This window comes from Rhynchophorus ferrugineus, unplaced genomic scaffold, assembly GCF_030347505.1.
Source record: "Rhynchophorus ferrugineus isolate W39M unplaced genomic scaffold, kcgeb_rfMv2 rfM10, whole genome shotgun sequence".
NCBI lineage: Eukaryota > Metazoa > Arthropoda > Insecta > Coleoptera > Curculionidae > Rhynchophorus > Rhynchophorus ferrugineus.
This window is the reverse complement of record NW_027472589.1, coordinates 17,970,849-17,984,711: the sequence shown is the minus strand read 5'-3', so window position 1 is coordinate 17,984,711 and position 13,863 is coordinate 17,970,849. Positions and strand designations below refer to the sequence as shown.

Below are 13,863 nucleotides of genomic sequence, written 5' to 3'. Positions count from 1 at the left end.
GTCTGGTTACCTCGTGATTTTACTATTTAATGCGAAATATAATACCAAGTTCGTAAATTAATTTTTAGGGATTTACGGAAACTTAGAGATGGGGAAACTTATGCTATGTTACATCAGGCACTAGTATAATTATGGCCAGTTCAATAAAACAGCTGATGCACGTTGATATAGATGATGTCGAATATAACGCGTAATGCAGTTTGTAAAAATGTAAATTTTGTTTTGAACCCGAAGTCGATTTACTTTTACGTTTTTTCAATATTTAATATTTTAAGTCTCCTTTTTACCAACGAGGGTTTATCTCGACTGGACCTACAGTTTAACGTGAGCTCCGAACCGCAGTCCTCGGCATTAAGCCTACAGACTGATCAGTGACCAACTTAGAGACCATCCCAGAAGACATCCGGTCTTACTCAGTCTGGTTACCTCGTGATTTTACTATTTAATGCGAAATATAATACCAAGATCGTAAATTAATTTTTAGGGATTTACGGAAACTTAGAGATGGGGAAACTTATGCTATGTTACATCAGGCACTAGTATAATTATGGCCAGTTCAATAAAACAGCTGATGCACGTTGATATAGATGATGTCGAATATAACGCGTAATGCAGTTTGTAAAAATGTAAATTTTGTTTTGAACCCGAAGTCGATTTACTTTTACGTTTTTTCAATATTTAATATTTTAAGTCTCCTTTTTACCAACGAGGGTTTATCTCGACTGGACCTACAGTTTAACGTGAGCTCCCAACCGCAGTCCTCGGCATTAAGCCTACCGATTGGTCAGTGACCAACTTAGAGACCATCCCAGAAGACATCCGGTCTTACTCAGTCTGGTTACCTCGTGATTTTACTATTTAATGCGAAATATAATACCAAGTTCGTAAATTAATTTTTAGGGATTTACGGAAACTTAGAGATGGGGAAACTTATGCTATGTTGCATCAGGCACTAGTATAATTATGGCCAGTTCAATAAAACAGCTGATGTACGTTGATATAGATGATGTCGAATATAACGCGTAATGCAGTTTGTAAAAATGTAAATTTTGTTTTGAATCCGAAGTCGATTTACTTTTACGTTTTTTCAATATTTAATATTTTAAGTCTCCTTTTTACCAACGAGGGTTTATCTCGACTGGACCTACAGTTTAACGTGAGCTCCGAACCGCAGTCCTCGGCATTAAGCCTACCGACTGGTCAGTGACCAACTTAGAGACCATCCCAGAAGACATCCGGTCTTACTCAGTCTGGTTACCTCGTGATTTTACTATTTAATGCGAAATATAATACCAAGTTTGTAAATTTTTAGGGATTTACAGAAACTTAGAGATGGGGAAACTTATGCTATGTTGCATCAGGCACTGGTATAATTATGGCCAGTTCAATAAAACAGCTGATGCACGTTGATATAGATGATGTCGAATATTATGCGAATTGCAGTATGCAAAAATGTAATTTTGAACCCGCAGTGAAGTTTGCCTTTAGGCTTTTTTTATAATGAATATTTAGGTTTCCTTTTTACGAACGAGGGTTTATCTGGATTGGACCTACAGTTTAACGTAGGCTTCGAACCACGGTCCTCGGCATTAAGCCTACCGACTGGTCAGTGACCAACTTAGAGACCATCCCAGAAGACATCCGGTCTTACTCAGTCTGGTTACCTCGTGATTTTACTATTTAATGCGAAATATAATACCAAGTTTGTAAATTTTTAGGGATTTACAGAAACTTAGAGATGGGGAAACTTATGCTATGTTGCATCAGGCACTGGTATAATTATGGCCAGTTCAATAAAACAGCTGATGCACGTTGATATAGATGATGTCGAATATTATGCGAATTGCAGTATGCAAAAATGTAATTTTGAACCCGCAGTGAAGTTTGCCTTTAGGCTTTTTTTATAATGAATATTTAGGTTTCCTTTTTACGAACGAGGGTTTATCTGGATTGGACCTACAGTTTAACGTAGGCTTCGAACCACGGTCCTCGGCATTAAGCCTACCGACTGGTCAGTGACCAACTTAGAGACCATCCCAGAAGACATCCGTCTTACTCAGTCTGGTTACCTCGTGATTTTACTATTTAATGCGAAATATAATACCAAGTTTGTAAATTTTTAGGGATTTATAGAAACTTAGAGATGGGGAAACTTATGCTATGTTGCATCAGGCACTGGTATAATTATGGCCAGTTCAATAAAACAGCTGATGCACGTGGATATAGATGATGTCGAATATTATGCGAATTGCAGTATGCAAAAATGTAATTTTGAACCCGCAGTGAAGTTTGCCTTTAGGCTTTTTTTATAATGAATATTTAGGTTTCCTTTTTACGAACGAGGGTTTATCTGGATTGGACCTACAGTTTAACGTAGGCTTCGAACCACGGTCCTCGGCATTAAGCCTACCGACTGGTCAGTGACCAACTTAGAGACCATCCCAGAAGACATCCGGTCTTACTCAGTCTGGTTACCTCGTGATTTTACTATTTAATGCGAAATATAATACCAAGTTCGTAAATTAATTTTTAGGGATTTACGGAAACTTAGAGATGGGGAAACTTATGCTATGTTGCATCAGGCACTGGTATAATTATGGCCAGTTCAATAAAACAGCTGATGCACGTGGATATAGATGATGTCGAATATCATGCGAATTGCAGTATGCAAAAATGTAATTTTGAACCCGCAGTGAAGTTTGCCTTTAGGCTTTTTTTATAATGAATATTTAGGTTTCCTTTTTACGAACGAGGGTTTATCTGGATTGGACCTACAGTTTAACGTAGGCTTCGAACCACGGTCCTCGGCATTAAGCCTACCGACTGGTCAGTGACCAACTTAGAGACCATCCCAGAAGACATCCGGTCTTACTCAGTCTGGTTACCTCGTGATTTTACTATTTAATGCGAAATATAATACCAAGTTTGTAAATTTTTAGGGATTTACAGAAACTTAGAGATGGGGAAACTTATGCTATGTTGCATCAGGCACTGGTATAATTATGGCCAGTTCAATAAAACAGCTGATGCACGTTGATATAGATGATGTCGAATATTATGCGAATTGCAGTATGCAAAAATGTAATTTTGAACCCGCAGTGAAGTTTGCCTTTAGGCTTTTTTTATAATGAATATTTAGGTTTCCTTTTTACGAACGAGGGTTTATCTGGATTGGACCTACAGTTTAACGTAGGCTTCGAACCACGGTCCTCGGCATTAAGCCTACCGACTGGTCAGTGACCAACTTAGAGACCATCCCAGAAGACATCCGTCTTACTCAGTCTGGTTACCTCGTGATTTTACTATTTAATGCGAAATATAATACCAAGTTTGTAAATTTTTAGGGATTTATAGAAACTTAGAGATGGGGAAACTTATGCTATGTTGCATCAGGCACTGGTATAATTATGGCCAGTTCAATAAAACAGCTGATGCACGTGGATATAGATGATGTCGAATATCATGCGAATTGCAGTATGCAAAAATGTAATTTTGAACCCGCAGTGAAGTTTGCCTTTAGGCTTTTTTTATAATGAATATTTAGGTTTCCTTTTTACGAACGAGGGTTTATCTGGATTGGACCTACAGTTTAACGTAGGCTTCGAACCACGGTCCTCGGCATTAAGCCTACCGACTGGTCAGTGACCAACTTAGAGACCATCCCAGAAGACATCCGGTCTTACTCAGTCTGGTTACCTCGTGATTTTACTATTTAATGCGAAATATAATACCAAGTTTGTAAATTTTTAGGGATTTACAGAAACTTAGAGATGGGGAAACTTATGCTATGTTGCATCAGGCACTGGTATAATTATGGCCAGTTCAATAAAACAGCTGATGCACGTGGATATAGATGATGTCGAATATCATGCGAATTGCAGTATGCAAAAATGTAATTTTGAACCCGCAGTGAAGTTTGCCTTTAGGCTTTTTTTATAATGAATATTTAGGTTTCCTTTTTACGAACGAGGGTTTATCTGGATTGGACCTACAGTTTAACGTAGGCTTCGAACCACGGTCCTCGGCATTAAGCCTACCGACTGGTCAGTGACCAACTTAGAGACCATCCCAGAAGACATCCGGTCTTACTCAGTCTGGTTACCTCGTGATTTTACTATTTAATGCGAAATATAATACCAAGTTTGTAAATTTTTAGGGATTTACAGAAACTTAGAGATGGGGAAACTTATGCTATGTTGCATCAGGCACTGGTATAATTATGGCCAGTTCAATAAAACAGCTGATGCACGTTGATATAGATGATGTCGAATATTATGCGAATTGCAGTATGCAAAAATGTAATTTTGAACCCGCAGTGAAGTTTGCCTTTAGGCTTTTTTTATAATGAATATTTAGGTTTCCTTTTTACGAACGAGGGTTTATCTGGATTGGACCTACAGTTTAACGTAGGCTTCGAACCACGGTCCTCGGCATTAAGCCTACCGACTGGTCAGTGACCAACTTAGAGACCATCCCAGAAGACATCCGGTCTTACTCAGTCTGGTTACCTCGTGATTTTACTATTTAATGCGAAATATAATACCAAGTTCGTAAATTAATTTTTAGGGATTTACGGAAACTTAGAGATGGGGAAACTTATGCTATGTTGCATCAGGCACTGGTATAATTATGGCCAGTTCAATAAAACAGCTGATGCACGTGGATATAGATGATGTCGAATATCATGCGAATTGCAGTATGCAAAAATGTAATTTTGAACCCGCAGTGAAGTTTGCCTTTAGGCTTTTTTTATAATGAATATTTAGGTTTCCTTTTTACGAACGAGGGTTTATCTGGATTGGACCTACAGTTTAACGTAGGCTTCGAACCACGGTCCTCGGCATTAAGCCTACCGACTGGTCAGTGACCAACTTAGAGACCATCCCAGAAGACATCCGGTCTTACTCAGTCTGGTTACCTCGTGATTTTACTATTTAATGCGAAATATAATACCAAGTTTGTAAATTTTTAGGGATTTACAGAAACTTAGAGATGGGGAAACTTATGCTATGTTGCATCAGGCACTGGTATAATTATGGCCAGTTCAATAAAACAGCTGATGCACGTTGATATAGATGATGTCGAATATTATGCGAATTGCAGTATGCAAAAATGTAATTTTGAACCCGCAGTGAAGTTTGCCTTTAGGCTTTTTTTATAATGAATATTTAGGTTTCCTTTTTACGAACGAGGGTTTATCTGGATTGGACCTACAGTTTAACGTAGGCTTCGAACCACGGTCCTCGGCATTAAGCCTACCGACTGGTCAGTGACCAACTTAGAGACCATCCCAGAAGACATCCGTCTTACTCAGTCTGGTTACCTCGTGATTTTACTATTTAATGCGAAATATAATACCAAGTTTGTAAATTTTTAGGGATTTATATAAACTTAGAGATGGGGAAACTTATGCTATGTTGCATCAGGCACTAGTATAATTATGGCCAGTTCAATAAAACAGCTGATGTACGTTGATATAGATGATGTCGAATATAACGCGTAATGCAGTTTGTAAAAATGTAAATTTTGTTTTGAATCCGAAGTCGATTTACTTTTACGTTTTTTCAATATTTAATATTTTAAGTCTCCTTTTTACCAACGAGGGTTTATCTCGACTGGACCTACAGTTTAACGTGAGCTCCGAACCGCAGTCCTCGGCATTAAGCCTACCGACTGGTCAGTGACCAACTTAGAGACCATCCCAGAAGACATCCGGTCTTACTCAGTCTGGTTACCTCGTGATTTTACTATTTAATGCGAAATATAATACCAAGTTTGTAAATTTTTAGGGATTTACAGAAACTTAGAGATGGGGAAACTTATGCTATGTTGCATCAGGCACTGGTATAATTATGGCCAGTTCAATAAAACAGCTGATGCACGTGGATATAGATGATGTCGAATATTATGCGAATTGCAGTATGCAAAAATGTAATTTTGAACCCGCAGTGAAGTTTGCCTTTAGGCTTTTTTTATAATGAATATTTAGGTTTCCTTTTTACGAACGAGGGTTTATCTGGATTGGACCTACAGTTTAACGTAGGCTTCGAACCACGGTCCTCGGCATTAAGCCTACCGACTGGTCAGTGACCAACTTAGAGACCATCCCAGAAGACATCCGGTCTTACTCAGTCTGGTTACCTCGTGATTTTACTATTTAATGCGAAATATAATACCAAGTTCGTAAATTAATTTTTAGGGATTTACGGAAACTTAGAGATGGGGAAACTTATGCTATGTTACATCAGGCACTAGTATAATTATGGCTGGTTCAATAAAACAGCTGATACACGTCGATATAGATGATGTCAAATATAATGCGAAATGCAATTTGTAAAAATGTAATTTTGAACCCGCAGTGGAGTTTGCCTTTAGGTTTTTTTTATAATGAATATTTAAGTTTGCTTTTTACGAACGAGGGTTTATCTGGATTGGACCTACAGTTTAACGTAGGCTTCGAACCACGGTCCTCGGCATTGAGCCTACCGATTGGTCAGTGACCAACTTAGAGACCATACCAGAAAACATCCGGTCTTATTCAGTCTGGTTACTAGCGTGACTGGGATGGTTATTCCTTGTCAGATTTTCCACTGTTGTCTATAAGGATATTTAAAATTACAATTATAAACATAAATTACATCCATGCCCTGGCAGGATTCGAACCCGCGACTATCGCAACAGTAGGAGTACAATCCTGTGGCCTTGGCCACTGTGCCCACAAAGCCCACCGCCTTTACGTTTTATTCTAGTTAAAATGAAATAGAATGCTGTCTGATATACACTCGATTTAAGTTGGCACTGGTTGGCAATATCCACAAAAATATTCGATACATTACTGATAATTAGAGGTTATAAGCCAGCGACTCCAATCAGTTACTTTGAGCAGAATCTCGTCCCTTTATTTTAACTTCGTTGAAGACATAAGTACTGATCCTATGAAATATTAAGTTGATGTGGATTTTATTGAATATCTGCACTGAATATCAGTATGTGGCATTGTGGCTAAAATTCCCCAACAAAATTAAGAACAATTTCATTTTGGATTCACCAAATAGAATGCGTCCACATATGAAGTAGGCGATGGATTAAAATCATATTGATGTCAGATTTATTGGCAATCAAATTTATGACATGTATGATAAAAGTAAGGTAGTTTTTTTCGAATAAACATGGTTTAATACAATTATTTCAGAGAAAACTGGTAGTCTGCGAATTACTCTTACAATTCATAAGAATATGGAGGTCTTTGAAGGAACTAAATCATCCTTTCATCTTTTTTATAGTTGTATTTTATGTGTATCTGTTAGGAAATATAGGCTTTGAAAGGAGTAAAAATATATTAGACCAATCAAAAGGGCTAGTAGAGTTTCAAAAACTATAACAGGTCTAACTATAACTATAACAGGTCAATTGAAAAGTCCCTGGCCTAATATAGTAAAACGCATTTTTTTGGCAAAATTAGTTATATTATTCAACATAATTCCCTTCAAGGGTGATACACTGTTTTAGCGACCCCCCAACTTTTCGATACAATTTTTATAGTAGGATTTGTTCTTTGCTTCAAAATAGGCATCAGTTTCCAGATATGAAGAATACGGTGAAGCAGCACTTTCTTTGTCTTCAAATGCGGCCGTTGGTCGGCGATTTCATCCTCAAACGAACCAAAAACGCTATGTAATAGTCGCTGTTGATGGTATTTACTTTTTCAAGGTAGTCAATGAAAATTATTCCATGCGCATCCCAAAATACAGACGCCATAACCTTGTCAGCCGACTGTTGCGCTTTCCCACGCTTTGGAGCGGCTTCATCGTGTGCAGTCCACTCGGAGCGAGTTAGACTTCGGAGTGAAATGATGGAGCCATGTTTCATCCATTGTCATATATGGAAACAAAAACTGGTTTATTGCGCTTGATCATCTTCAAAAACTGCTCCTAATCATCAACTCGTCGGTATATTTGGTCAAAAGTGAGCTCGCGCTGTGCCCACTTTGCATAGAGCTCTCTCATACCCAAATATTTGCGAATGATAATGTACACGTTCAGTTGATATCTTCAGAGAGTCTGCTATTTAATTCAATTAATTTACGGTCATTAAAAATCATTTTATGGATTTTGGTCTTCTGTGCTCATTTTACCACGTCTAAACTTAGCATACCAATCATTGATGGTTGATTTTCCTGGGGCAGTATCCAGAAACTCGGCATCACGCCAAGTTTTTGCTTCAACTGTATTTTTACCTTTAAAAAGACATATTTTATCAACACGACAAATTCCTTTACATCCATTTTTTCACAATAACGGAAGTTGCTTCACTTAAAATGCCTTAATTCACAAACTAATGATCCGATAGGTGCCAAATTTATACACGCATCTTTTGAGGGTTAGGGCTAACTAAAAAACATATGGATTTAGTTCTAGTAGCGCCATCTATGTGTTATGCCGGAGACTTTTCGATTGATTTGTTACATATATCATAAGAATACAATTTTTAAGAACATATGACAAGAATAAGGAAAATTTATAATTTAAATTTGTATATGTAGACGAAACATAGATATTCCAAAATGAAACATTTGGCCACTCATTCCCAGACCTTAGTAAGGTGAAACCACAAAAGTTGATGGAGAAAATGTAAATATTAGGTTAACATTTGATTAGGTTTTGTTAGTTATAATATTTTTTAAATAATTCATTGCAGATATATCATTTTTCATGATGGAAATAATAATGGTTTTATTAGTAGTATAGAGTTGATATTGTCCTCTGTCTCTAACTCCAAGAGCAACTAACTACTGATTGAGTAGAACAATGACTCAGATAGTTAAAGTGGCAGTAACCGAATGAGACTTTCGTGATGCCGGTTTATGACTCAAAAAAGTGAGTATATAATTAATTTAGGATGACTGCGGATAACTAAAATCGTATTGTACATTGTGAAAAATTTGTCTGTAATTGCTATGTTGTATGTTAGAGTCTATAAATAAAGAATGGATACTAACTGCATTAAGAGAATGATGTGACTAAATCTAATTTTATCAAGAGAAACGTATCCAGGTAGTAATACTATGTACTAAATAGAAATACCGTGATATCTAAATGACTTGACGATAGCGCAACGAATAACGAAATAAGAACTAAACATAATAGGGTACATTTTATTTGCAATGAAAATAAAATACATTAAAAGATTTGTTAATTATGTGGATTAGCCCCAGGGGACGCGATTGTACAAAATATGCGTCGAGAAGTCTACCTCAAAAAAGTTCAATTTGAAGTTTATATTGGTTCCATTGTTTTATTTTTATAGTATATATTTAACTAGCGACCCGCCCTGGCTTCGCATGGGTGCAATGCTGATACTAAATTAAATACACTACAGAAAAAATATGAACGTTGTATATAAAAACATAGCGGCCCGCTCCGACTTTGCACGGGTATAAAATATATATGCCTATGTCACTCAATGAAAACATGATTAAAATCGATCCAGTATTTTTGGTTCATTCATTACTGCCCTTGGCCTACACGCATTAAATTTGGAGTAAAACAATTCCTCTTCTCCTATACTTACTATGAAGATTTCCTGCTATCTTTGAAATATCTAAATTCATACAATTTTTATTACATTACACATTTTTAAACGCAAATTTTAAATTTGTAATATTTGTTTAATTTACATGCTGTAAGGAACCATATTGATCTATATTAATTGCACACTGTATTTAAGGTACTTAATTTGATAAGGATTAGTGCCGTATTGCTTAAAATAGCTTCGTAAATAAGTCATTTTCTCACGTAAAAAGTAAACAATAAAAATGGTTAATGTGGGTTATCCCTAAAAGATAAACATATACCATCGCGGACTTTTTTGTAGACCTTTTTATGGTGTGCAATACTGTAGTACATTAATTTGATCTAACTCATAGGGTTAGGCAGCGTTTTTGCTAATTGCTAAATAATCCTAAAAAAATAGGTTAATTTACGACATCACGTTAGAAACCTCTAAAATTAGCAATGTTGCCTTAGTATATTATGCATGTATTATACATATAAACCTTCCTCTTGAATCACTCTATCTATTGAAAAAAACCGCATCAAAATCCATTGCGTAGTTTTAAAGATTTAATTTAAGACATAGGGATATAGGGACAGAAAAGGCGACTTTGTTTTATACTATGTAGTGATAGTATTTAGTGATAGAAATAGTATTTGCATTCATTGATTATAAGAATGTATAAAGGCGGACATGTTATTGATGTATTGAGTGTTTATAAAGCAAAGTCGTGATTAATTATTCTCAGTTTTGATGGTCAATATGTTTTTATAGTGACTTCACTTGGACATTAGGTAGACTACATACAATATAAAATAATAATTTTATTTCAATTTAGCTACGATCATCATTGATGCCTGGAAAATATTCATAAATAATTATTGTTGATGGTGTTTTAAATATAACGACGCAAAACATCATGCCAAAATAGTCTCAATCAAATTTTTAAACTTTTTAACGAAAATATCGATAAAAATCGTTCTAAATATTTCATTATAATGCTGCGTACAGACCGGACCAACGAAAGACAACGAATGGGTTTGTTGGGATATTTTTAGTTCTGTTTGGACGGTTTTACGACGGCTAATGAAGGTTTGTTGGCATTTGCTTGCAATCCATAGAGTATCGGTAATATTAAAATAAATTAATAGAATTCATGAATGCGGTGTGGGCGGCAGACGTACTATAATGGCCGCCGCCGTTGAAAAATTATGAATTCACGCCCAACGAACGTTTGCTCCTAATGTACGGAAGGCCATTAGGCAATTCATCGAAGGCTAACGAATGTTCGGTATCCAACGCCGAATCTTATTCATTGTCCTTCGTTGGCGCGGTCTGTACGCAGCATAAGAGTAACTGATGTTTTTTGAATAAAATAAAATTGATTTACCTGAATCGAAAACGATCTCGCTCAGCATCAGCTGCTGATCAGCAAAATAGAGTCTTACTTTGACAAACCGGCCTACGCGATTATGTAGGCCAATGGATACGTTTCTAGCATTTTCCTGAACTCTGTCCGGTGGGTGGACGTAGGACAATGTCGGCCCATTGTAGAATCTGCCGCCAATGCTGAACAATACTTTGGCTTTGGAGAATATCTGTAAAAGAGAAAAAATAAAAATATTACAATTAATCCAGATTTAAGTTTTGCATATCGTGTTTTAACAATATCGTTTGTTAGGTAAAAAATAGGGTTTTGCTTGTATTCTGATCATCTTGCACTTTTAAAAGGCACACCTTCGATGAGTCTCGAGGCACGGTGGCACCCGCTAATTATTTACTGTGATGCTAAGAACATCTATAGTCTATTCAAAGTTTTTTTTTAGTAATGCGCCGCGGATATTTCTGACGTCGAAACATTACAATGTTGCCGCATCAACTCGGAGTTTTAATTCAGTTTGTCTTTGACATACAAAAAAATTCTAATCTAAATAAAATAATTGAAGAAAAATGTTACCAAATATAATTTATTTTAATATTTTACTATTTCTAAAAACTACAGTAAATTATACAGCCACAATAATTTATAGGTAAGAGTTAAAATCTCTTATCACTATTGCTTTTAAGTATATTGCATACTTCTGACAGCTGGCAACCGTGCGATTGTCAGATGTATGCAAAATTATTCAAAATATTAGTTACAATTACTACAGGTTATAAACCGGCAACCATTATTTTAGCTCTTTATTTTGATAAATTTTAAGTCGTTCCATAATATATCATATTACTTTGTTTGAAAATGCCGAAAACAATAGATATTCAGGGTCACAAATTGATAGCGGCTTTAATAGGTTATTTCGAAAAGGAACGAGATAACGGAGGCTCCCTATTGCCGGTAAATTCCGTTAGAGAGGTAATTATTGATGATATTAAATAATATAAGTCTCTACAATTTTATTGAAAATGTTTTTTAGTTGCCGTGCCAAATATTACTGCGGGTACTGTAAATAACATCGCTTACAAAATGAAGAATAATACGTTAGATTCACCCAAGAAAACCCGTCTACATACAATGTGGGTGACGAATTTTGACCATCTTGATATTAGCTCTATTCGAGACCAAATATACGAAATGTATAAGAACAGTAAGTACACAAACTATTTTATCGATATAAACATAATTTAAAACAATTATTTTAGAGAAAATTGCCTATCTAGAAAGTATGCATAAAAGGTTTGAATGAACTCGATAAGACATACAAAGGAACTAATTGATCAATGGTGGAATCGTGAACATGTTTTAGACAGTTAAGAAATTAACAGTTTAGTGATTTAATTGGACAGTGACTCGTAAAGTGAAAGTGACTGAAGGAAACTTTCAGGACACGTAATAATGCTGTGCAATGATGGAAATTCCTGAGACAGAATGATGAGAGTGGAAACAATTAAAGGTATGCACATAATTAATTGAATATAACTGCGGAAAATGGTACTGTAGGGCGTGAAAGATTTGTGTGAACAGATATGATTGTAATTGTTCAAAATTAAACATAAGATTAGAACGTATGAGGAGAGAATGAATACTAACTGTTTTGTGGATACGGTAAATGCATTAGACAGAATTCAGTGATTAATTTTATCAAGAATGGTGTACATAGGTAGTAGCGGAAGAAATAAAAATACAGTGATACCAAGATGGCTTGACAAGTAGACACAACATCGAAGGAAACAAGACCTAAACGTAAAAAGTAAATATGCTCTCGAATGAGAGTAAAATACGTTTCTCAGATATATAATTGTTAATTAGGTGGATTAGGCCTCCAGGGGGATAACACACATGGATAGTGCAATAGAACTTCCCATTCGATATGCAATAGTGTATCTTTCACAGTTATGTTTTCAGTTGTGGTTGAATGTTCTTATATATGCGAATCAGCAATAGCGCCCGTTACTCGCTACTGTTGGCCTTTATTGTTACAATACATCGTTCAATTTGTTCAAAAGTTTCATTCTCTCTTACTTTAGCTCCATCTTGCTGATCACACTATTTCTACATCTAGAGTTTATAGGCATGAATATTCCACTTCGGCGTAGATGTATAGCCCTTCCAACAAAACAGTCAATGCACGTCATCAATGTAATGCCAAATCCAAAATCCGGTTTATGAACACGTAACATTCTTATTAATTATTATTAATTAGCACTACTCCGGATAGACAATAGAGAGATATCTGAAGAATACAGAATGGAGTCTCATGCGTCCGAAAATGTAACCGTATCAGTCTATAAAATTCGATTTTTGTTGGTACTAGTCAACTCTGTTGTTATATGTCTGCAAAATTATTCAATACATTGATGATAATAAATAAAGCTTAAACCGGCAAGCGTTCTTTTAGTGCTTGTTCGAAAAGTGTAGAAATGTACCCCTCTGGTACCTGGGCCCTTCTTGCCAGTAAAATGCATTACAGAGACAAGTATTTATACTATTAAATATTAAATTTATGCAGTATTATTAAAGGTATTTTTAGTATATTGCAGATGCAGTCAATATTAATACAAGAATTAATAGCGCTTGAATATGAAGTGCTATACAAAACAAATCAGGGGGCGAACGACCGTGATGTTATGAAACCATAGGGTTTAAATGGTTCAAATATAACCCACGAAGAGGTCCAATGGAACTTTAAGATATTGTTTTGAAAATAATATAATTTTTAAAAGCCTGTAATTCAATTAAGCAATTCTTGTTATTTCATTTTCCATATTTATATGACACATGAAAATTTGGAAAATTGGGTGATTCAGCAGAAAAATGCTAATAATAATAGTGCAAAGATATCAACATTTGATGGAAGAAGATACATATCAGAA

At 35.7% G+C, this 13,863-nt stretch overlaps 1 protein-coding gene across 1 annotated transcript in view; it reads right to left on the bottom strand.

The window, feature by feature from the left end:
• The window catches only part of LOC143203794 (discoidin domain-containing receptor 2), a 555,483-nt gene that overhangs the window by 84,466 nt on the left and 457,154 nt on the right, over positions 1 to 13,863 (bottom strand). The window contains exon 8 of the mRNA XM_076416074.1: positions 10,943 to 11,150. Coding sequence (XP_076272189.1) covers positions 10,943 to 11,150 — 208 coding nt within the window. The remainder of the gene's footprint in view (positions 1 to 10,942; positions 11,151 to 13,863) is intronic.